Genomic DNA, 20,893 nt, shown 5'->3' with positions numbered 1-20,893 from the left:
CTAACATGAAACTTTGTTAGTCGCATGGGTAGCATGAGTTTAACCAACCACAAGTTTTATTGAACTTTGAAGAAAATGTGTGCCTTTTTTTATATATTGCAAGACTTGAAACAAACCAAATATGTATTTGAATATGTTGATAACAAAACAGCCAGTGTCAGGGATCAAATTAAAGCATGTACTGTTAACTTGTTGCTCAAATGGTTGGGAGTGGGACATTACAAATGGATCCAGTAGAGAATATAACAACATGAATTGTCATGTCAGGGGCATTGGACAGTATTAAAGCAGCATTTGATTGTTTGATTGACATATTACTTTCAAAAAAGGTCTTTTTTTTAACTTTTGCCTTAATGTAAACATGCTGTTTATTTATAAATAGTATGAGATGCAACTGAACTCTACATCAGGATAGGGTTTCACAGGTGCCCTTTCAATATCATGTATCCGTTGCATACATACAATATGTAGTGTAATTTATTTATCGTAATATATCGTCTCCTTGAGCGGTACTCTTTTAAAATGTATGAAAACAGTATGCATATAACTCGTCATGCACATGTTATTCAATATTTCTATAACTATATTATTGTTATTGATCAGTATGTCATATAGGAGCAATTGCTCTGTCGCTAGTTTGGAGTTTAACATGGTTTTAAACTTGGGTAACACAGGGTTACCCAAAGAGAGACTGGAAGCTTTAAATAAAAAAACATCAGTAAACAACTTCCATAAAACCAGAAACATGTGCACATGAAACATGTTATGTGGTCAATTTATTAATAGGTTGCAGGTGCAGTCCCATTTCTGTTATTAGCGTTTTGAACCCTTACACCCTCGCAAGCTTGATCACTTACGACGGATCTCAGTTAAGTCTGAGGGGGTTCTGACTGAGCTTAGACAGACTTTGGGATTTTGCTATTGACATGCAGAACTGAGTGTAGCTGTATCTCCATGATCTACTACATCAAACAGGTTCTGGAGACAACGAGCAGCATGCTATCAAAGTAGACATAGAATATTAAAGACTCCTGTTTTTATTGATGTAGCAAACACATTACACATTGTACACTACAGTGCAAGACTGTAGAGCATCTTGTCCTCCCTGTTGAACTACTCCCATTACTGTCCTGCAGCACAGTTCAGTCCGAGACCGAGTCCGAGGCAAACGTTCAGATTCAAACACATGATCTCATTACACATTTCATACCATCTGCTGGGTGGCTGTAAATGTTTGTGCCAGAACCTTTGAGATACAAAACTCAAGTTATCATAAATACAGTTTCATCAAACAGTAACATGAGTAAACCGTAAAGTACCAAATTCCTGTATCCATATTGTGAACATGTCCATAAAGCATTGTAAAAACACAGTACACTATCCACAATGCATCACAATGAACATACTTCTATAAACTATCCATACATAGTAATGACGGCACATAAAGTTACACTGTTATAGTATAGGCCTTTACAACTTCAAGTATCAGAGTGTACAGTAAAGCTTCTTTGAGCTATTGGTAATGGCACTGATGAAAACCCCTCTCAGCATAACTGAAGTGATTTTCATGAGGACAAACTGATCACTGCTCAGCAGATGGATGATTGATTGACATAATATTTGACATCATTCCAACATAACATAACAACAGTACATGTTTGGCTGAGATACAGTACATTCTAACCATTGTGGTGAAGAAACAGAGAGGAAGATTTTTAAATGTCATGACATGCAGAGACTGCAATAATCCAACCATTGTTCAGAAATAAAATAACATACAGTACATTATAGTATGGCTATAAAGATTGATTACGTTCAAATCAACAGCAGATAAAAACAGGTCAAACAAAATATAATTCTAAACATAAAAATAAAGATTTTCTTTACCTGAGAGTTACTGACCCATAGAACCCATAAAATGTCTTAACACACTAAAGATTGTATAATAGGAACCAATATGTCTTCCTATACACTAAAAATGGACCAACATTTTAAATGTTTTCCTTTTACAGTACATTACCATTACCATGGCAAGGTTTTTTTTCTCTTTTTTTTAAAGAAAAAATAGAAAACAAATCATGTCATGCAAAACCTTTAAAATCATCTATCCATCCAGGAATAAAACAGAAACTACATCAGCAGTATGGATTTCAAGAATATGCACAATTCAGCATCAGATAAATGGTAAGGCATAACGGATAAAGTAAGACTAAGTACATTTCTAAACATGAAAAATATTTATTGTAAAGTATTTGAAAGATTTGAGCATCCCTGAAATGTCTCCAACAGCACGTTGCCCTGATATATTATGTGTTTGTGTTTCCTTCTGTGCATTGTATGGCATGGTGTGAGTATTGAACACGTCAGGTCAAATCCAGAGGAGATATCAGCACACCTACAGGGTCACCACAGCTCAAAGCGTGCATCTCCCTGGAAGAGCTCTCTTCTCCGAATCTTATTGTTGAAGAGTCTGCAGACAGGAACAAATGAACATGTTTCATCTTCATTTAATTCAAAATAAATAAAGTACATAAATGTACACAGTACAATACTTTAATATCACACTAACCTTACGGTCTGAATGGATGTGGCTGCATTGACAGTCTTGTGGATCAGATGAGCCCCTTCATCTGTGATGCTGTTGTTACTGAGACTGGAGGAAACAGGAAAGTCATGACAGGAAATACAACAAACATAACTACACAAACCTACAGACACAGTTCTACACAACACAAATAAGCAGGTGTTCCCACAAGCACAGAGGCACACACACACACACACACACACACACACACACACACACACACACACACACACACACACACACACACACACACACACACACACACACACACAAACAAACAGACACACTTACTCCAGGGACTGTATTTTGTGTAGATGTGGGAGCAGTGGCTCCAGGCATTGGTCTGTGAGCTGGCAGTGGCTGAGGTCCAGTTCTGACAGCCCCTCAGAATATTCCAGAAACAGCGCCAGAGATCCACAGGCCCGAGCGTCCAGCACAGTGTGACTGAGGTCCACTTCCCCACCCACAGCATGGGAGAGAGACACGGCTCTCCTCACACACTCTCTCTCAGAGCCGACACACACCAGCGTCAGGAGCTGCAACAGCTGGCCCTTACTGCACCTGAGAGACACAGAGACAGAGAACGTAAATGTGAATAGTGATCCAATTCTCTAACAATTTCAGTACAGCAATCATCGTATTTTACAACCATGCAAGTACAGTATCTCCAATTATGTTTCATGCTTTACACTCCTCTGTTTAGAGACTGAGCGATTCTGGAGATTTTAGTTCTTCTGCACATCTCTGGTTAGCTGAAAGAAAAGTTAAAAACTTAAAAAAGCTTCACATGTCACCTAAAATGGATGACTTCTGTCCTGCTCATATCAACGTATGGATCTCCAATCACAATGTCATGTGTACTTGACACTCCTCTACGTCAACAGAACAGAAATGAGCCATCAACAGAAATGAGCCACATGCTCATCTTAGAACACAACGTCACATCTCACCTCAGACGGATTCCCTCTAGAACAGAGAATAGGTGTTCTAGCCCCGCCTCCTCCACATCACAGTCCATCAGCATGAGCTCAGGGTCGACGCTGACCCTCTGGATCACCATGGAGACGACCCTGCAGTCCTCAGGTCTCAGGTGCAGAGGTGGTTCCTGTGTCTCTTCTGTCAGGTCCATAGCAGAGGAGCAGGAGAAGTCCAGTCTGTGCTGCAGAGCCTGAAGAAGAGCTGCTGCTGCCCCCTGCTGGACATCTGAGGACTCACAGCAGTGGAGGAACCTCAACAGCAGCTGCCTGTCAACACTGGAGTCAGAGAACAACACACTCTGTGATGTCTGTAGTGTAGGGAGCACTTTCTTTACAATCTACTGACATGTTGACATTCTCATTTAATATACATTCACTACAACACCAGCAGAAAAAAATGCAATGATGCAATGTACTGACACATTTGTGCTGGTTGCTACAACCAATGACACAACCAATCATTAAACTTGAATAATTTAACATTTAAATGAGAAGCCAGAATCTGATAACTCCTGAGACCTGAGCTGAGAGACATTGCTGAGAAGCTGCAGGAGGCTCTCTAGCTCCCCCTCTGGTATGGAGGTCCACATCAGGTTGAGTCTGACGCCCTGGCTGTGCTGTAAGGTGAAACTCAGGGCAGCACAGTCAGCAGCATCCAGGCCTCTGGTGGTCAGGTTGATGTGGTTCTCTGTAGATCTCAGCAGGCTGCTCACATACTGAGGACAACGACTCTGGTAGATCTCTCTGATGATGCACATGATGAATCCTGGGGTGAGCCTAAGGAGTCACAGTCATTGACACTGAGTAATTCTGCATTCATAAGCAGAAGCCACATGAAGACAGAATTTCTATAACTCAGCTTATCTATCATCAGCTTGTTTTTGGTGCTGTTAACAATTTAGTACTTTTACACTTTTACATTTGACGCTAGGTATTGGAAATGAAAAAGCAACATATTTCCAGTAAATTTGGTATTGTCAATCATTAATCACTGCTACCTCTTGAACTGTATCCTGTCCAGTAGATGGAGGTCTGTAACATTCTTCTCAGTGATCTTGATCTTCCTGAAGTCCACGGTGACAGGTCCAGAGTGATGCTGCAGCAGGTGGAGAAGCACTTCCTGGGTCAAAGTGCACAAGGTCAGGTCTCCTCCAACCTTGTTGAGGAAGGACTCAATGATATCCACTTCCTGTACATCAGACACCAGCATGAACAGCTGTTGCATATTTTCCGTACTCAGCCTGCAGAGTCAGAGAAAGGGAGAGACAGACAGTGACATGCAGGAGAGTTGAAAAAGCTGAAAAGGTGTAAAAAGTAAAGAAAGGCTAAATTGTGGGATTGTTTTCTACTTGTAAAATGGTATTTGCTATCAAATCAAGTCGCTGAAATATGTGGATTCACCTGAGTTTAAGAGGGTCCTGTTGACAGAGCAGGATGATGAGAGAGTGACCTTCGACCCTGCAAGATGTCAGATCCAGACACTGGACCGTCCAGAGCCTGAGGAGGAGAGCCAGACAGCTCAGGACCCTGGACAGCGCTCTCTGAGAGAAGTTCTTACTGTCGAGGTCCAGACTGAGCTCCTCAACAGAGACTGGAGCCAAACCTCTCCCCGTCCTCATCGCTCGGGCCAGTCTCATCACCATGGTGACATTCAACCTGACAAAGGGAGAGGACAAACAACCACATTACTCCAGTAGGTATGTCCCTGCATTGGCCTCACAGAATTGACCACAAATACTTATAAATACTTAATAAATAATAAATCACTAAATGGAATGGAACCAAATTACCTAGCAGACCTCTCAGGTCTCAGGAGAAATATTTATTATTAAAGCCTGCTGTTAGAACTAAACATGGTAATGCAGCAGTTGCAAATCTAACTTCGAACTGATCCAATGCTCATTGCCCCGACTATCTTGGGCGTTACGGCTCCACCGGGCTTCTCTGAAGCTCTATCTGGGTGTTAATAACTATCGGAAGTATTCCTACTTTGCACATGACGTCACAACTACTGGCTGGCGTGGCGGGCAAGAACACCATTCTCCAGCAATGAAATCCAGTAAACTAATCAAGGATCTTGCCAGGACATCGCGATTGGATGCACTAACGGCCCAGGAGTTTACAGTAAGCCAGGGTTATGGGTTTTTTTTTTTTCAAGCTGTCATTTGCCAGCAGACAGGGTGAACATATTTAGATGAGGACTTCACACAAAGAAACAGATGTCACCTTGTGTATAGCTACATACATACATTTTCTTGCCATTTTTGTTAGCGTTTCTTGCCCACCAGCTAGATATTCATTGTAGTCATGTGACTGCAAAATATGAATTGGGCCCTATCAGTCAGGCATTTTGGTCCTGAAAGGAAACATGTACTAGTCTGGCTATCACCATACTAAGCCCAATCTTTTCAGATTAAACATTAGTATGGGGAGGCTGCGCTTTGTTTCTACTGCACAAGAGGTGTGATCAATGGGCATCGTTCAAATGACTCTGTACACTTGGATAGTACTTCAACCAATCAGACCAACGATGCGGTGCGTCTTTTGGATAAGCTAGTTTCTGATTGGAACCAAAGGTTCTGGCAGGGAGCAGAGGAGATAGATATGCAGGTTTCCAGTCTGAGCTGCCGGGCGAAATCCAAATTCGCGCTTCACCCAGCCTAAACATGTACTGTACTGTCTGCATGCACATACGGAGGTTCTTCAAGAATTTGAAATCAGAGTGCTGCTGTTTATTTGCTGTTTGCTCATTATCAAATGTTGAGTCTGGGAAAGTCTTTCAGTTAAATTCAGCTAATTTGTTGTTGCTAAGTTGTTAGCTGTGTTACAGGAAATGTACAGTTTTTTTTTTTTGTCATTCCATGTTTTTTTATGTATTTTAATTATTTATTTTTGAACGTGTTTAAACTATTGCCCTTTTATGCTTTTATGTACTACTGCTCTTTTCTTTTATTATGTATAGCACATTGAATTACCACTGTGTATGAAATGTGCTATATAAATTGGTGGTTATGGTGTAAGCATAAAACTATTAATTTCACATAAGACATACAATTGAAGATACATCATGTGGCAAAATAGCACCAGTAAGAAAATATTTTTTTGCACCTAAGTTTATGTAGATCACTGACTCCTCTGAAGAGCAGCCTAACTCCCCTGAGAGAGATGTGTTTAGGTGTCAGGGTGAGGTCCAGTTTAGAGGCCACACTAAGCACTCGACCCAAAGACCTGCATTCACTGCTGAACAAGTGCTGTTTCAGCTCAATGTTGTCCAGTAACTCAACCAGATGAATCAGCTCCTCTGTAGACCCAACAGCTGCACAATCCAATAGGAAGAGCTTCCCATCACAGTCATGATGGAGTCTTTAAGAAGAGATGTGAAGGAAGACTGTGTTAAATACTGTAGTTATGAAATAGCAACCTTTCAGTAATCATCAATTAAATATATGCTTAAATGATTAATTTTTTCTTTAGGATGGCTATCAAAATTATTCTATTGGCATATACAATTGTTAAAGTAGAGTGGTAACCTTAATAACATATTTTTTCTTTAGCATTTGTATAACCAATGACAGACAAACACACACACACACACACACACACACACACACACACACACACACACAAACAAATGATCAATAATTACTATACTCACTTCAGTTGTGAGATATAGGGGAGACACTGAAGGAAACTCCTCACTTCACTCTCTTCATCTGACCAGCCTCTCAGCTCTACTGGTTTCCTCTGTGTTTGGGGTTTCAGCACTTCTACGAGGAGGGAAGCCTTTCTCTCTGGGAGGCCTCTGGGAGAAATATCTATGGACCAGACCGCAGGAGCTGACTGGTACACCGACTGGAATAAGGGGTAGACACATCTGTGTGTTTTCTTTTCACACTCCTTAATGAAGGAGTAAAAATTCAACAGGAAATCAGTCTGATTCATAATTTCATCAATGGAGCGATAACGAGACCCGACTGAAAATGTGTTGTAGCTGCACACAGAGCACAATAGCTCAGAGAAACGCTCGCCTGTTGATGCTTCACATTCAGCTGCTGCTATGCTCAGATCTACCAGGAAGTTGAACAATTCTTCTTGAAATATTATGTGCTTTACATGGAATCTAAGAGGAAGAAAATCAAACATTTAGTGCAGTTCTAAAAGACAGACAAAATATAGACTCATTTTTACATATTTTCTTATTTCAATTGTGTTACTGACAACACTGACACAAATACTGTACACACACACACACACACACACACACACACACACACACACACACACACACACACACACACACACACACACACACACACACACACACACTAGGCTATCTGGGACAAAACAGTCACTTCACAGATACAGCCTATACTTGTTGTGGGATGGACATTTTATGATGGCCAAATACAGTATGATGAAGGAAAACCCAACATACGTAGCTTAAAAAGGGAGGGAAATAAATGTTCCACACACCTGAGCTGTGAGATGTATGGCAGACACTGAAGGAAACTCCTCACTTCACTCTCTTCATCTAGCAATGTTAACACCTGTACTGGTTTCTTCTGTTTGTGGAGTTTCAACACTTCAAGGAAAATAGAGACCTTTATCGCGCTGAAGTCTATTGACCAGTCTTCAGGACCTGACTGATAAAATGGCTCAAGTGCAGGCAAGATACTTCTTCCTGTTTCAATCTCAATGTCCTTCACACAGGAACACAGATCCAGCAGAAACTCATGATGAGAACCATTGAAATAATCAGCACATCTATCGATCTCCTCGAAAGGGAAGGTGCACACAGAGCACAAGAGCTCAGAGAAACTCTCTCCTGTAGCTGAATCAGACACAGCTGCTGCCACACTCAGATCCAGCAGGAACTCGAACACTCCTCTTGTATCAAAAAACAAACACTGTCCATTGAATCTAAAAAGAATCATCAGTGTGACAACACATGAAATAGCCTAAAATGAATTAAAATGACACAAGTGCTGTACATCATTGCATTAAATATCTTACAGTTAGAAACAAAAGTGGTCATACCACTGGTAAATATTGATTTAATGTTGATTTTCTCTTGACCAATATGTTTGTTCTGACTGAAAATGACTCTGCCACATGCCAAAAGGTTGTAAGACAATGTGGGAGAAACATGGAATAAAACAAATTAGTCTTTTCATATTTTTCATCATTTGTGAAATGATGCCATTTATGAAAAATGTCATGTCCAAAATGATGCGTGCTCTTTTTAAAAAAATCAAGGGAAACATCTTTATTTGCATTCACAGCTCTCAAAATGGTTCTTAAAATACCTACTAAGCCTCTCCATATCTCCACAATAATTCTAGACCTAACAGACTGCATGATATGTTCCTCCAGCATCTTAATGTAGCCCCTTGTATTAGTGTTACCATTTACTTTGAGAAGGTCACCTGGTCTTACTAAGGCCCGGAGTGGCTAATCGGGAGCTTCAGGGAGGATTCCCGGTGGGCCGTTAATGTGTTGGGCCGGTCTGAATATTGTGAGCTTAAATATATTGTTTCTGAAGTTCAGAACGTAAACTAACCATTATGACTTATAGTAATACTAACACACTCTATATCTGTCTTCTTCCCCCATACCTCACTTTCTGACACTGAAAATGACCTTACTGTACTATAACTGACGCTAGGCAGATGGGTTGGGCCCTTGAGTCGTGGATCTGTCTGAGGTTTCTTCCTATATGTATCTCCAATTCTAGGGAGTTCTTCCTCACCCCTGTTACTCATGGGCTCTCTTTGAATGTTTAACACTCTGTAGAGCGCTATGAGACATGTGTAATGTGTTGGTGCTCTATAACTGAAATTAAATTGAAATTGAAATTGAAGTTCATTTACTGCGCCCTCATGGCTGTACAGTCGCAGCTCCTTACTCGCAGAATGTGACTTGTACAAAATCAATATTAAATCAATATTTGCCATGGGTATTTTTGTTCATAATTGTAATTAATATCATATAACATATATAGGGGCTGCAAAGTTTGCATCTGAAATTAAATCATATGACACACCTGAGCTGTGAGATGTAGGGCAAACACTGAATGAAACTCTTCACTTCTCTCTCTTCATCTGGTAATAGGAAGATCTCTACTGGTTTCTTCTGTTTTTGAAGTTTCAGCACTTCGAGGAAGATGGAGACCTTTATCTTCATGAAGTTTATGAGCCATTCTCCAGGACCTGACTGGTAAAATGGTTTAAGTGCAGGCAAGAGGATTCTCCCTGTTTCAAATTCAATGTCCTTCACACGGGAACAGAGATTCAGCAGAAACTCATGATGAGAACCTTTGTAATAATCAACACATCTGTCGATCTCCTCAAAAGGGAAGGTGCACACAGAGCACAAGAGCTCAGGGAAACTCTCTCCTGCAGCTGACTCAGACACAGCTGCTGCCACACTCAGATTCACCAGGAACTGGAACAATCCTCTTGTATTAAAAAAACACTGTCCATTGAATCTAAAAACAAATCGTCATTGTGACAACACATGAAGTAACCACAACTAATGGAAATGATAAAAAGTTATTGTACATGATTACATTAAATATCTAATTAATATCACATTGATGGGGGCAGTGAAGTTTGTATGAAATTAAGTTATGACACACCTGAGCTGTGAGATGTAGGGCAGACACTGAAGGAAACTCCTCACTTCATTCTCTTCATCTGGCCATATCAACACCTCTACTGGTTTCTTCTGTTTGAGGAGTTTCAGCACTTCGAGGAAAACGGAGGCCTTTCTCTCTCTGAGGTTTATAAACCAGTCACCAGGATCTGATTGGTAAAATGGATTAAGTGCAGACAAGATACTTCTACCTGTTTTAATCTCAATGTCCATCACACGGGAACACAGATCCAGCAGAAACTCATGATGAGAACCATAGTAATAATGACCATATTTATTAAGTGCAGACAAGAGACTTCTGCCTGGTTTGATCTCAATGTCCTTCACACGAGAACACAAATCCAGCAAGAGCGTCTGATGAGAACCATTGAAATAATAAGTATACTTATTAATCTCCTCAAAAGGGAAGGTGCACAAAGAGCACAAGAGCTCAGAGAAACTCTCTCCTGTAGCTGAATCAGAAACCGCTGCTGCTACACTCAGATCCAGCAGGAACTCAAACAATCCCCTTGGATCATCATAAGCAGAAACCTCTTGGAATCTAAAAAGAACACATGAAAAACACATTAAATAACCCATGATAAAATGGCAAAGTTACTGTATATCATTATTACATTAAATATCTAACTAATATCATATATATATATATATATATATATATATATATATCAGTTTGCAACTGAAATTAAATTATATGACACACCTGAGCTGTGAGACGTAGGGCAAACACTGAACAAAACTCTTCACTTCACTCTCTTCATCTGGCCATATCAACACTTCTACTGGTTTCTTCTGGTTGAGAAGTTTCAGCACTTCAAGGAAGATGGAGACCTTTATCTTTGTGAAGTTTAGAAGCCAGTCTTCAGGACCTGACTGGTAAAATGGTTTAAGTGCAGGCAAGAGACTTCTTCCTGTTTCAATCTCAATGTCCTTTACCCGGGAACACAGATTCAGCAGAAACTCTTGATGAGAACCATTGTAATAATGAACACATCTGTCAATCTCCTCAAAAGGGAAGGTGCACACAGAGCACAAGAGCTCAGGGAAACTCTCTCCTGCAGCTGACTCAGACACAGCTGCTGCTACACTTAGATTCACCAGGAACTGGAACAATCCTCTTGAATTAAAAAAACACAGTCCATTGAATCTAAAAATGAATAATCATCATTAACAAATGAAATAACCACAACTAATGAAAATTATAAAAGTATTGTACATTATTACATTAAATATTTACATGTAATTAATTTCACATTGATGGGTGCAGTGAAGTTTGTGCTTGCAATGAAATCATGACATACAATAGCTGAAGAAATTGTATGACATACCTGAGCTGTGAGATGTAGGGCAGACACTGAATTAAACTCCTCACTTCACTCTCTTCATCTGACCAGCCTCTCAGCTCTACTGGTTTCTTCTGTGTTTGGAGTTTCAGCACTTCTGGTAGGAGAGAGACCTTTGTCTTTGAGAGGTCTATGGACCAGACTTCAGGAGCTGACTGATAAACTGGTCGCAGTGCTGGCATGAGACTCCTTTCAATATATGACTCATTGTCCCTCACATAATAGTACAGCTCCAAGAGGAAATCAGATTCATTATAAACACTAGAGAGTGTAAGCAGTGACCTGACAGTGGCTACTACAGATTCCCTTTCACAGAGAACTGTCTGTAGACAGAGTTCCAGATGGAATGACTTCACCTTCCATTCCCATTCCTCAAAGGATACATTGGCAAGCTGTGGTGGAGTGAATCTGTTTCAATAGACAACACAGAGGAGAGGAACAAACACATCAGACATCAGCTTTATACTGTAGTCATCAGTGCTGTAAGGTGTTGGATGGGAAATTCAAGAGATACTGGAACATTGAAAGACATCATGAAAGATATACAGTAGACCGCCTTTGGATAAGTTTTGTTTGCATAAAAACATTCAGCGGATCTTGACATCAAGAACAAGGCAACAACAACAAAAAAGTGCCCCTAAACTGCCACACTGAGTATACTGATCACGCTTTGAACTCAGAATAGACATGTGGCAGTTCAAACTGGGCAGAGCAAGACAATTATGCCAGAGACTCTCAATCATCAAGCTCTTGAATTAAACGTAGCCTTAACCCTATGTCAAAACTGCTGTTAGTGTGTCGATGTCATTTTGATCTAAAAAAAAGTCCTAACTTGTGCTTACTGAAATATGTATTATAACCATCACTGAATGGAAGGCCTATCTGTGGGCAAGTGATTGGTCTACATTATTCTACAGGAATAGGCCCAGCACTAGCCTCACTACATATCAACATTATCAACATCTAGAGCACCGCTAAAGCAGCTATTAAAACAGTGTAAACACATTCAGTAATCAGTCATGACTGGTACATTGTCAATATGGCGTCACTATTACACAACAAACATTATATAAACTATAATAAAACTTGGACTTGAGATGTCCTGCCCCTCAATGCCCTTGCATTCTAATGATGCATTACACAATAAAAAATTACGCAAAATGGAAGGAAATTATGATAAAAAAAAAAAAAAACATCACTTAACACACCTAAGCTGTGAGATGTAGGGCAGACAGTGAAGAAAACTCCTCACTTCGCTCTCTTCATCTGACCAGCCTCTCAGCTCTACTGGTTTCTTCTGCGTTTGGAGTTTCAGCACTTCTAGGAGGAGGGAGACTTTTCTCTTGGAGAGGTCTATGGACCAGACAGCAGGACCTGCCTCATACACTGGCTGAAATGCTGGAAGAAGCCTACTGCCTGTTTTAGACTCAAAGTCCATCACATGAGAGAACAAGTCAAGCAGAAATTCAGAGTTGTCCCTAGTATGTAAAAGATTAAGCAGTGTCTGCACATTGGAGAGGCTATGTTCTTCACAATAAAGAGCAGCTTTCAGGCACAGACCCAAACGGAGTGTCTTATATCTCTCCTTTCTCTCTTCAAAAGGTCCTGGCAAGTTAAGTCTGTTTGAATAAAACAAAACAGCAAAAATACAGCAAATATGAGAGGAATGATCAGTAGTAGCCACTTGTAAAGATTCCAGTCATTCCAAAGCCAATCCCCCTGCAATACTTGCTTCCCAGTTAAATAAAGGGTCTGTCTTAACAGCCAAACAAATTACACTCCTCCCTTCAAGTCTCCTTAATCACCAGAAACTGCAGGCAGTAGCTCTCAAATAGTAATTAAAGGAGCATTTCACCCATTTACATTAAGCTTTTTATTGTTAGAAACCCAGTCATATTTTCTAATGGTCGTGCATCATTCCCTCATTTTCCCCTGAGATGGGAGAAAAAGCCGAAAATGTATTTTTGGGTCATGTGGATAAAATCCAGCAACTCCCAGAATTCCCTGCATTTCACTGCCTTACCAGCACCCACCAGGAAGTAGACAAGTAGCCTACACAGAAGGACTCATTAATGTAACATTTTGGCATTAATAACGATTCTAAAATTAAAACGATCATTGTTTTATGTTGTACTCAATCTTGTGGCCATATATCAATGTTGCTGGTCTTCAAAAGGAATTAGCGAAAAAATCGCGAAAAAAAACCAAACGTTAGCCTAATTAACATATTTCCATGTCAAATGTCCCGCAAATTGACAGCATATGCTAGAATACCCGACCTGTAACAAGTATTAGTATCGCTAATACTATTTGTGCAATAACTTGTGAATAACGTTAGGATAACTGACCTTGTGAGAGCTAGTCCATTCTAGTTTGAGCTAGCCGGAGCTAGCCCAGGCAAAGGCTAATCGACAGCCAATGATCCTAATCGACGTCCAGGCTTGCTGCAGGCCTTGATGGAGGCCTTGATGTTCTGTGCTGTATTACAGCTCGTGCAGGTCATCTTGTGCATCAAATTCACATACCAGATCTTCAGAATTCCCATTTGCCATATCAGTTTCAATATTAGCATTCAATGAATTAGTATTTAATATTAAATCGTAGTTACTTATCAGCTTTCTCCACAGACCGGGAGCCTATAGCTTCCAAAAAAGATGGCGGCTATATATTTTAGTTTCTGCAAGTGAAGTCCCACCGCTAGCGCCCCCTCTTGGAAAAATGAGGAAAGTGTTTGTAGTTTCATCTACTCGACAAAGATATAGGACTTCCTGCTTTCAATGATGTAAAATGACGATTTTTACATCATTGAAAGCAGGAAGTCCAACATTGTAAACCGTATTTCTCCCGTCTCAAGGCAAACTGAGGGAATGTTGCACGGCCATTCAAAAACATGACTGGTTTTCTAAGGATACAAAACTTAATGCTAATCGGTGAAGTGTCCCTTTAATACCTTGCTCAAGTGTCCTTTGTCAAGACCTACGTTGCAAAGTTTGAATGACGTTTCTATGTCAAACTGTGGAAGCTGAATTAGATGCAGGAATTTTGGCTACAATAATAATAATAATAATAGAAGAAGAAGAAGAAGAAGAAGAAGAAGAAGAAGAAGAAGAAGAAGGCTTTGGATAACAGAACAGTGCATTTTCATGCACTGTAACAATACAATTATATGCATTTTTTTTGTTGCATACCTGAGCTGTGAGATGTATGGCAGACACTGAAAGAAACTCCGCTCTTCACTCTCTTCATCTGACCAGCCCGTCAGCTCTACTGGTTTCTTCTGTGTTTGGAGTTTCAGCACTTCTAAAAAGATAGAGATCTTTCCTTCTGAGAGATCTATGGACCAGACTACAGGAACTGATAGAAACACTTTCTGTAGTGCTGAAAGCAGTTTCCTCCCTGTTTGATTTTCACAGTCCCTCATGTAAAAGTAAAGATCCAACAAAAAGTCAGAGTTATCATGAAGACTGCAGAGGCTAAGCAGTCTCTGTACACCTGTATGGCCACATTCTTTTTCATGGAGCAATCCTTGCTGACACAAATCCATCTGAAATCCCCTCACACTCTGTATCCATTCTTCATACGACTGCATCTGCGTCCGTGGTGGGTTACAGCTGCATCAAAGATCAGGCAAATATAAACAGGCAAAGATCAGCAATCAGAGATTAAGCAGAAATATCACTTGAGATTGCTGGTTCAAGCCAACTCCTCCTGAAATTAGCAACATGATTTTGCCCAGTAAGGGGTGAGAACCAGAGGGGCGTAAGAGACATTTCTTTCTGAAAATGAGATATATACATCGAAAGAAACTACACTCTCATCTGGCGTAATAATCAAGGCAACTTGCAAACTACTGGCACTACTACTGCTTCTATGGGGACTATTTTCAGATGCTGCGTACGATATCACTGCGCCTATGATACGTTTGCAAGTTGCCTTGATTATTACGCCAGATGAGAGTGTAGTTCCATGTCAAATCAGCCTAGAAAAACGCCAGGTTTCATTTTCAGTTGGTCTTATTGCACTTTCTAACTTGAGAGGAGACACGTTTTAAATGGGAAAATTACCAGAAATCTTAGTCACTTTTAAACATGAAGCTAGCAGGCGAGAAGCTAATGGTCTAATCCGATTCAATGATCTATGCTAGGCTGAAGCTAAAAGTTGTATCGCCAGACTCACAGAATGGCTGGATGAACGGGAACAAGGTAAATATCGATTGTTTTGCTCGAGGGGAGGTGGAAAATGAGTGTATTTCCAAAAATGGCGGAATATCCCTTTAACTCTGAAGACAAAGAACCCATTTTTGTTGCTTTGGCACTGACTCCCCTCTGGTTCCAAGCTCTCAGAATCAGCATTAGTTTGTGGGGGATGGTGATAATGCATTGAACGGCATATTACTTTTTTAAAGGAGCATTTCACCCATTTGCATTAAGCTTTGTGTTGTTAGGAACCCAGTCTTGTTTTTGAATGGTCGTGCATCATTCCCTCATTTTCCCTTGAGATGGGAGAAAAAAGCTGAAAATGTATTTTTGGCTCATGGATAAAAGCCTTTGTATGGATAAAAGCCTTTCTATTTTTGGAGTAATACAACATTGTGTGTCTTACCGGCTGAGTAATAAACTTCCGAAAACAATGCTAAAGTGACGTACAGTAAGTTAGGTAATGCGCACGCGTCCAGAGAGAGTAAAGCGTCGCTATAGGTCAGACTCGGTCAGACTACATGCCTACGTCACATCTATGTCCCCTGAGCCTGCGCAGAAAGACAAGCAGCCCAACAGGGAGACGGTTGAAATTTGCTTCATTGGTCTCTGCTGACGTCTACGTGATAGCTCTGTCCATATCTTTCACTGTCTATGGTGAGAGAGACAGTCCGTCCTAGCTCGAGCCAGCCCGAGCAAAGCCTCCTAATCAACAGTCAGGCTTGCTGCAGGCCTTGACGGACGCCTCCCGTTCCATGCTGTATTATGGCTCGTACAGGTAATCACACGCATCAAATTCACACACCAGATATTCAGAATCCCCATTTGCCATATCAGTTTCATAATTACTGTCAGTCATCATAGCTACTTATCAGCTACTTAAAATGACGATTTTTAAATCATTGTAAGCAGGAAGTCCAACATTGAAATCCGTATTTCTCCCATCTCAGGGCAAACTGAGGGAATGATGCACGACCATTCAAAAACATGACTGGTTTTCTAAAGATACAAAGCTTAATGCTAATCGGTGGAAGTGTCCCTTTAAGGCAAAATATCTCTATAGGCTTTTCAAATACTGGATTAATTTGTTTTTCTCTTATTCACCGAGAGTGCAATTCAGTGCAATGTGCATTTATTAAAGAGGTATTGCCATCTAAAATGAAAAACAAAAACATGTTTTCATGCATTTGTAGGAATTTAAAGAAACAAAATGAAACCACTGCAAATATAGGACATCCATCAGAATGTACAGTACGTTTATGAGCAAATAAAAAAAATAAAGTGATAAATGCAGCCATGATGGGAAACATTACTCTTACCTCAACTGTGAGATGAAGGGCAGACACTGTAAGAAACTCCTCATTTCACTCTCATCTTCTGACCAGCCTGTCAGTTCTACTGGTCTCTTCTCCATTTGGAATTCCAATATTTCTTGGAAAAGGGAGGCCTGTCTCTCTGAGAGGTCTACGGACCAACTTTCTGGAACAGACTGGTAAACTGAATGTAACACTTTGAGTACTTTCCTTTGCGTTTCAAACTCAATTCCTTTCACATGTGCATAAAGGTCAAACATGAAATTCGATTCATCAGAAATGTCAAGAAGATACAGAAGTGTCTGAACGACAGAGTAAGTGAATTCTTCTTGACAAAGAGCTGCTTGCATACACAGATCCAGGTGGAATGATCTCTCATCATTCTTCATCCAATCCTCTGGATCCTTATTTTGCATTTGTATGAATCTACACACACACACACACACACACACACACACACACACACACACACACACACACACACACACGAACGAACACACACAGACAAAAAAAGGTTAAATGCAATATTGCTTTCTTGTACTAATTGTATTAACTTGTGCAAAGTGCCTCCTTTTTTCTCCTTTCTCATTAAACTTGGCACTGCACTTACTTTACTTGTGCCAGTAGCAAGACACAGGTCAAGTTTGAAATCAATCGGACGAAAGGTTTGACAGATATGCGAATAACACACAAACACACAGACGGGGGAGTGGCTACAGTGGAGTGGTGAAAGCCAATGTGTGTTTCATGAGATGAGGAAAAATCCAAAGTGCTCAGGAACTGCAGAAAGAATTGAGGGTGCTCTTGGGTGTAGGGAATACGGATGTCATTTGAAAAAAGAAGAAATCCAAGGCACTCTTCATATCCAATGATGTATAAAAAATACTTACTTTACTTACTTTACATGACTATGTCACATTTAAAAACTTTCGGGACAAAGGCTATCTGTGCCGCTATGTGCCGTTTTAAATGTGACATAGCCATACGGATACGAAGAGTGCCTTGGATTTCTTCCTTTTCCAATGTGTGTTTCTTTTACCAATACATTTAATGATATATTTTCATTTCTAATCCAAACAACGACAAACTTGGCACTGCACTTTCTCGTTCCTATAGCAAAACAGCAGTCAAGTTTGAAATCAATCGGACCAAATGGTTCGAGAGATATGCAAACAACAGAAAACAAATAGACTGACGTTCCTGTCATTTATACATGGATGAAGGAAAAGCCAATACAGCTGATTTAGAATGTAATAAAACTTTTGACACACCTGAGCTGAGAGATGTAGGGCAGACACTGAAGGAAACTCCTCACTTCACTCTCTTCATCTGACCAACCCCACAGCTCTACTGGCTTCTTGTGTGGTTGGAGTTTCAGCACTTCTAGGAGGAGGGAGGCCTTTGTCTTTGAGAGGTCTATGGTCCAGACTGCAGGACCTGACTGGTAAAATGGCTTAATTGCAAGCAAGAGACTTCTTCCTGTTTCAATCTCAATGTCCTTCACACAGGAATACAGATCCAGCAGAAACTCATGATGAGAACCATTGAAATAATCAACACGTCTATCGATCTCCATAAAAGGGAAGGTGCACACAGAGCACAAGAGCTCTGAGAAATTCCCTCCTGTAGCTGAATCAGACACAGCTGCTGCCACACTCAGCTTTAGCAGTAACCGGAGCACTTCCTTTGGATACTCATTCATGTTCTCTTCTGTGAATCTAGAAAGAACACAGTCTGGTAAAGGCAACAATATTGGCCAGAAACAGCTTTTAGCTACTATGAGGAGTGGAGTAAAATCAACCTAGGGTTCATTTATGGTAGTTAACAACTTAAAACCTTTGATTGAGAGCAAAATTACATTAATTGGAGAGCCCAAATATGTTAATTGGCGAGACCAAATAATCCAAAAGTAGCCTTCTCTAAATGGAGGTATAGGCATTACTTTTCCATCCAAGAAATTAAAGGAATGAATGCAAATATGGAAAGCACATTATGCCCTGGACAAAAGTGCCTATCCACATCGGTGTCAAACCTAATTCAAGGTTACTCAAACATCTTTCAACATGCCCATATGTATTTTAAGTTCTGTTAAAGAGGGATTTCGGTGGGGTCACATTTGAGCATTTAAAAAATTATTTCAAAGTAACACAATAGTTACTTTCTGAAGTAACTAGTTGCTTTTATAATGTATAACTGAGTAACTAATTTAGTTAATTTTTGGAAGAAGTAACTAGTAACTGTAACTAATTACTTTTAAAAAGTAACTTGCCCAACACTGAATTGTATACCACTGACAATGCTCAAAATATAACAACACTTCTGTGGAAGTGTGGTGAGGGTTTCTAGACAAACTGAAGTATTGCAAACTTTGAAAGTGTACATAGAGGTTATACTGTAACAAGACCTGTATCTGTAGAGAGAGAAGTTCCGGGCTTCCCTGGGTGAACTGTTTTAATTTATTTATTGCACTAAATGACACTGTATCGTCATTGTTTGATTATGGATCTGTGTATGAGGTTGTGGGTATTTAAGTCAGGCTGTTATGTACATGTAGCATTCAGGGCTGACAGACAGGAAATGATCTGTGCCTGAAATTATCAAATACATTCAAGGGCAATATAGAGAATAGCCTTTTTTGACATCGTACATGGCCGAGCTCAAGCCTGAATTCAGGCACCAACCCTGGACACTATCAGGCCTGAGCATTCATTCACTTGAGTACACTGTAGAAGGCACTGCGCCGGAATACGTCTGTGCAATCAAAACTTTTGCATGCAAAGTACCTCCTTTTTTCCCTTTCTTATCCAAACAACGTCAAACTTGGCACTGCACTTACTTGTGCTTGTAACAAAATGGTTAGAGAGATATGCAAATAACAGACAAACAAACAGACTGATGCTCCTGTCATTTTTAGATAGATGAAGGAAAAACCAATGATTTAGAATGAAAATAAGTCATAACATACCTGAGATGTGAGATGTATGGCAGACATTGAAGGAAACACCTCACTTCACTCTCTTCCTCTGACCAACCCCACAGCTCTACTGGTTTCTTGTATGGTTGGAGTTTCAGCACTTCTAGGAGGAGGGAGGCCTTTGTCTTTGAGAGGTCTATGGTCCAGACTGCAGGACCAGTCTGGTAAAATGGCTTTAGTACAGGCAAGAGACTCCTGCCCTTTGAAATGTCAATATCTTTCACTCTCGAACACAGATCCAGCAGAAACTCATTGTGAGAACCATTGTAATAATGAGCATGTTTATCAATTTCTTCAAAAGGGAAGGTGCACACAGAGCACAAGAGTTCAGAGAAGCTCTCTCCTGTAGCTGAATCAGACACCACTGCTGCTACACTCAGATCCAGCAGGAACCGGAACACTTTCTTTGGATACTCATTCATGTCCTCTTCTGTGAATCTACAGTAGGAAGAACACAGTCTGGTAAAGAAAACAATATTGGCCAGAAAGTCTCTGGGAGTCTGGACACTTTCCATTGTCAAGCATTAACTTCCTTGAATGTGGGTACTCTGTTGATGTTCAAAACTATTGGATCTTCACTCAATCCTCACTCCATCTATCATTTACCTGAGAGAGGTGATGTGTGGTAGAATACTGAGAATGGCACAGCAGAGGTCCTTTCTCAGTGATTGTGCTGGCCGATGGCAGTGCAGGACCAGGCTCATCTGCTGTTGGTTCTGCCGTATCACTTCTCCTGCTCTCTCAAACACAGATGGATCCCAAGCTGGCAGGTGCATCTCAGCCGCCGAAAGTTTCAGCAAGTCAGGGGAAAATCCTGAGTCTTCGCAACTGAGTGCAGCTGTCCATATTTGA

The 20,893-nt window shown here is 40.4% G+C and overlaps 2 protein-coding genes across 2 annotated transcripts; both read right to left on the bottom strand.

Annotated features, from left to right (window-relative positions):
• Positions 1 to 797: 797 nt before the first annotated feature.
• Positions 798 to 9,944, bottom strand: LOC134059841 (uncharacterized). The gene is made up of 11 exons (XM_062516364.1): positions 9,605 to 9,944; positions 8,035 to 8,481; positions 7,217 to 7,681; positions 6,670 to 6,924; positions 4,963 to 5,217; positions 4,560 to 4,802; positions 4,081 to 4,338; positions 3,535 to 3,837; positions 2,876 to 3,145; positions 2,570 to 2,653; positions 798 to 2,470 (listed from the first exon to the last, which is right to left on the bottom strand). Exons 1-11 carry the CDS (start codon positions 9,742 to 9,744, stop codon positions 2,404 to 2,406), a joined length of 2,787 nt encoding a protein of 928 aa, XP_062372348.1. The 5' UTR covers positions 9,745 to 9,944; the 3' UTR covers positions 798 to 2,403.
• Positions 9,750 to 20,817, bottom strand: LOC134059597 (uncharacterized). Its single transcript, XM_062516041.1, has 10 exons — positions 20,648 to 20,817; positions 20,033 to 20,479; positions 18,339 to 18,785; positions 17,074 to 17,493; positions 14,747 to 15,169; positions 12,767 to 13,177; positions 11,544 to 11,966; positions 10,919 to 11,362; positions 10,199 to 10,756; positions 9,750 to 9,831 (listed from the first exon to the last, which is right to left on the bottom strand). The coding sequence occupies exons 1-10, from the start codon at positions 20,815 to 20,817 to the stop codon at positions 9,750 to 9,752; spliced, it is 3,825 nt and encodes a 1,274-aa protein (XP_062372025.1).
• Positions 20,818 to 20,893: the final 76 nt, after the last annotated feature.

Source organism: Sardina pilchardus, chromosome 16 (genome assembly GCF_963854185.1).
Source record: "Sardina pilchardus chromosome 16, fSarPil1.1, whole genome shotgun sequence".
NCBI classification, from domain to species: Eukaryota; Metazoa; Chordata; class Actinopteri; order Clupeiformes; family Clupeidae; genus Sardina; species Sardina pilchardus.
This window is presented reverse-complemented; position numbering and strand designations above follow the sequence as displayed.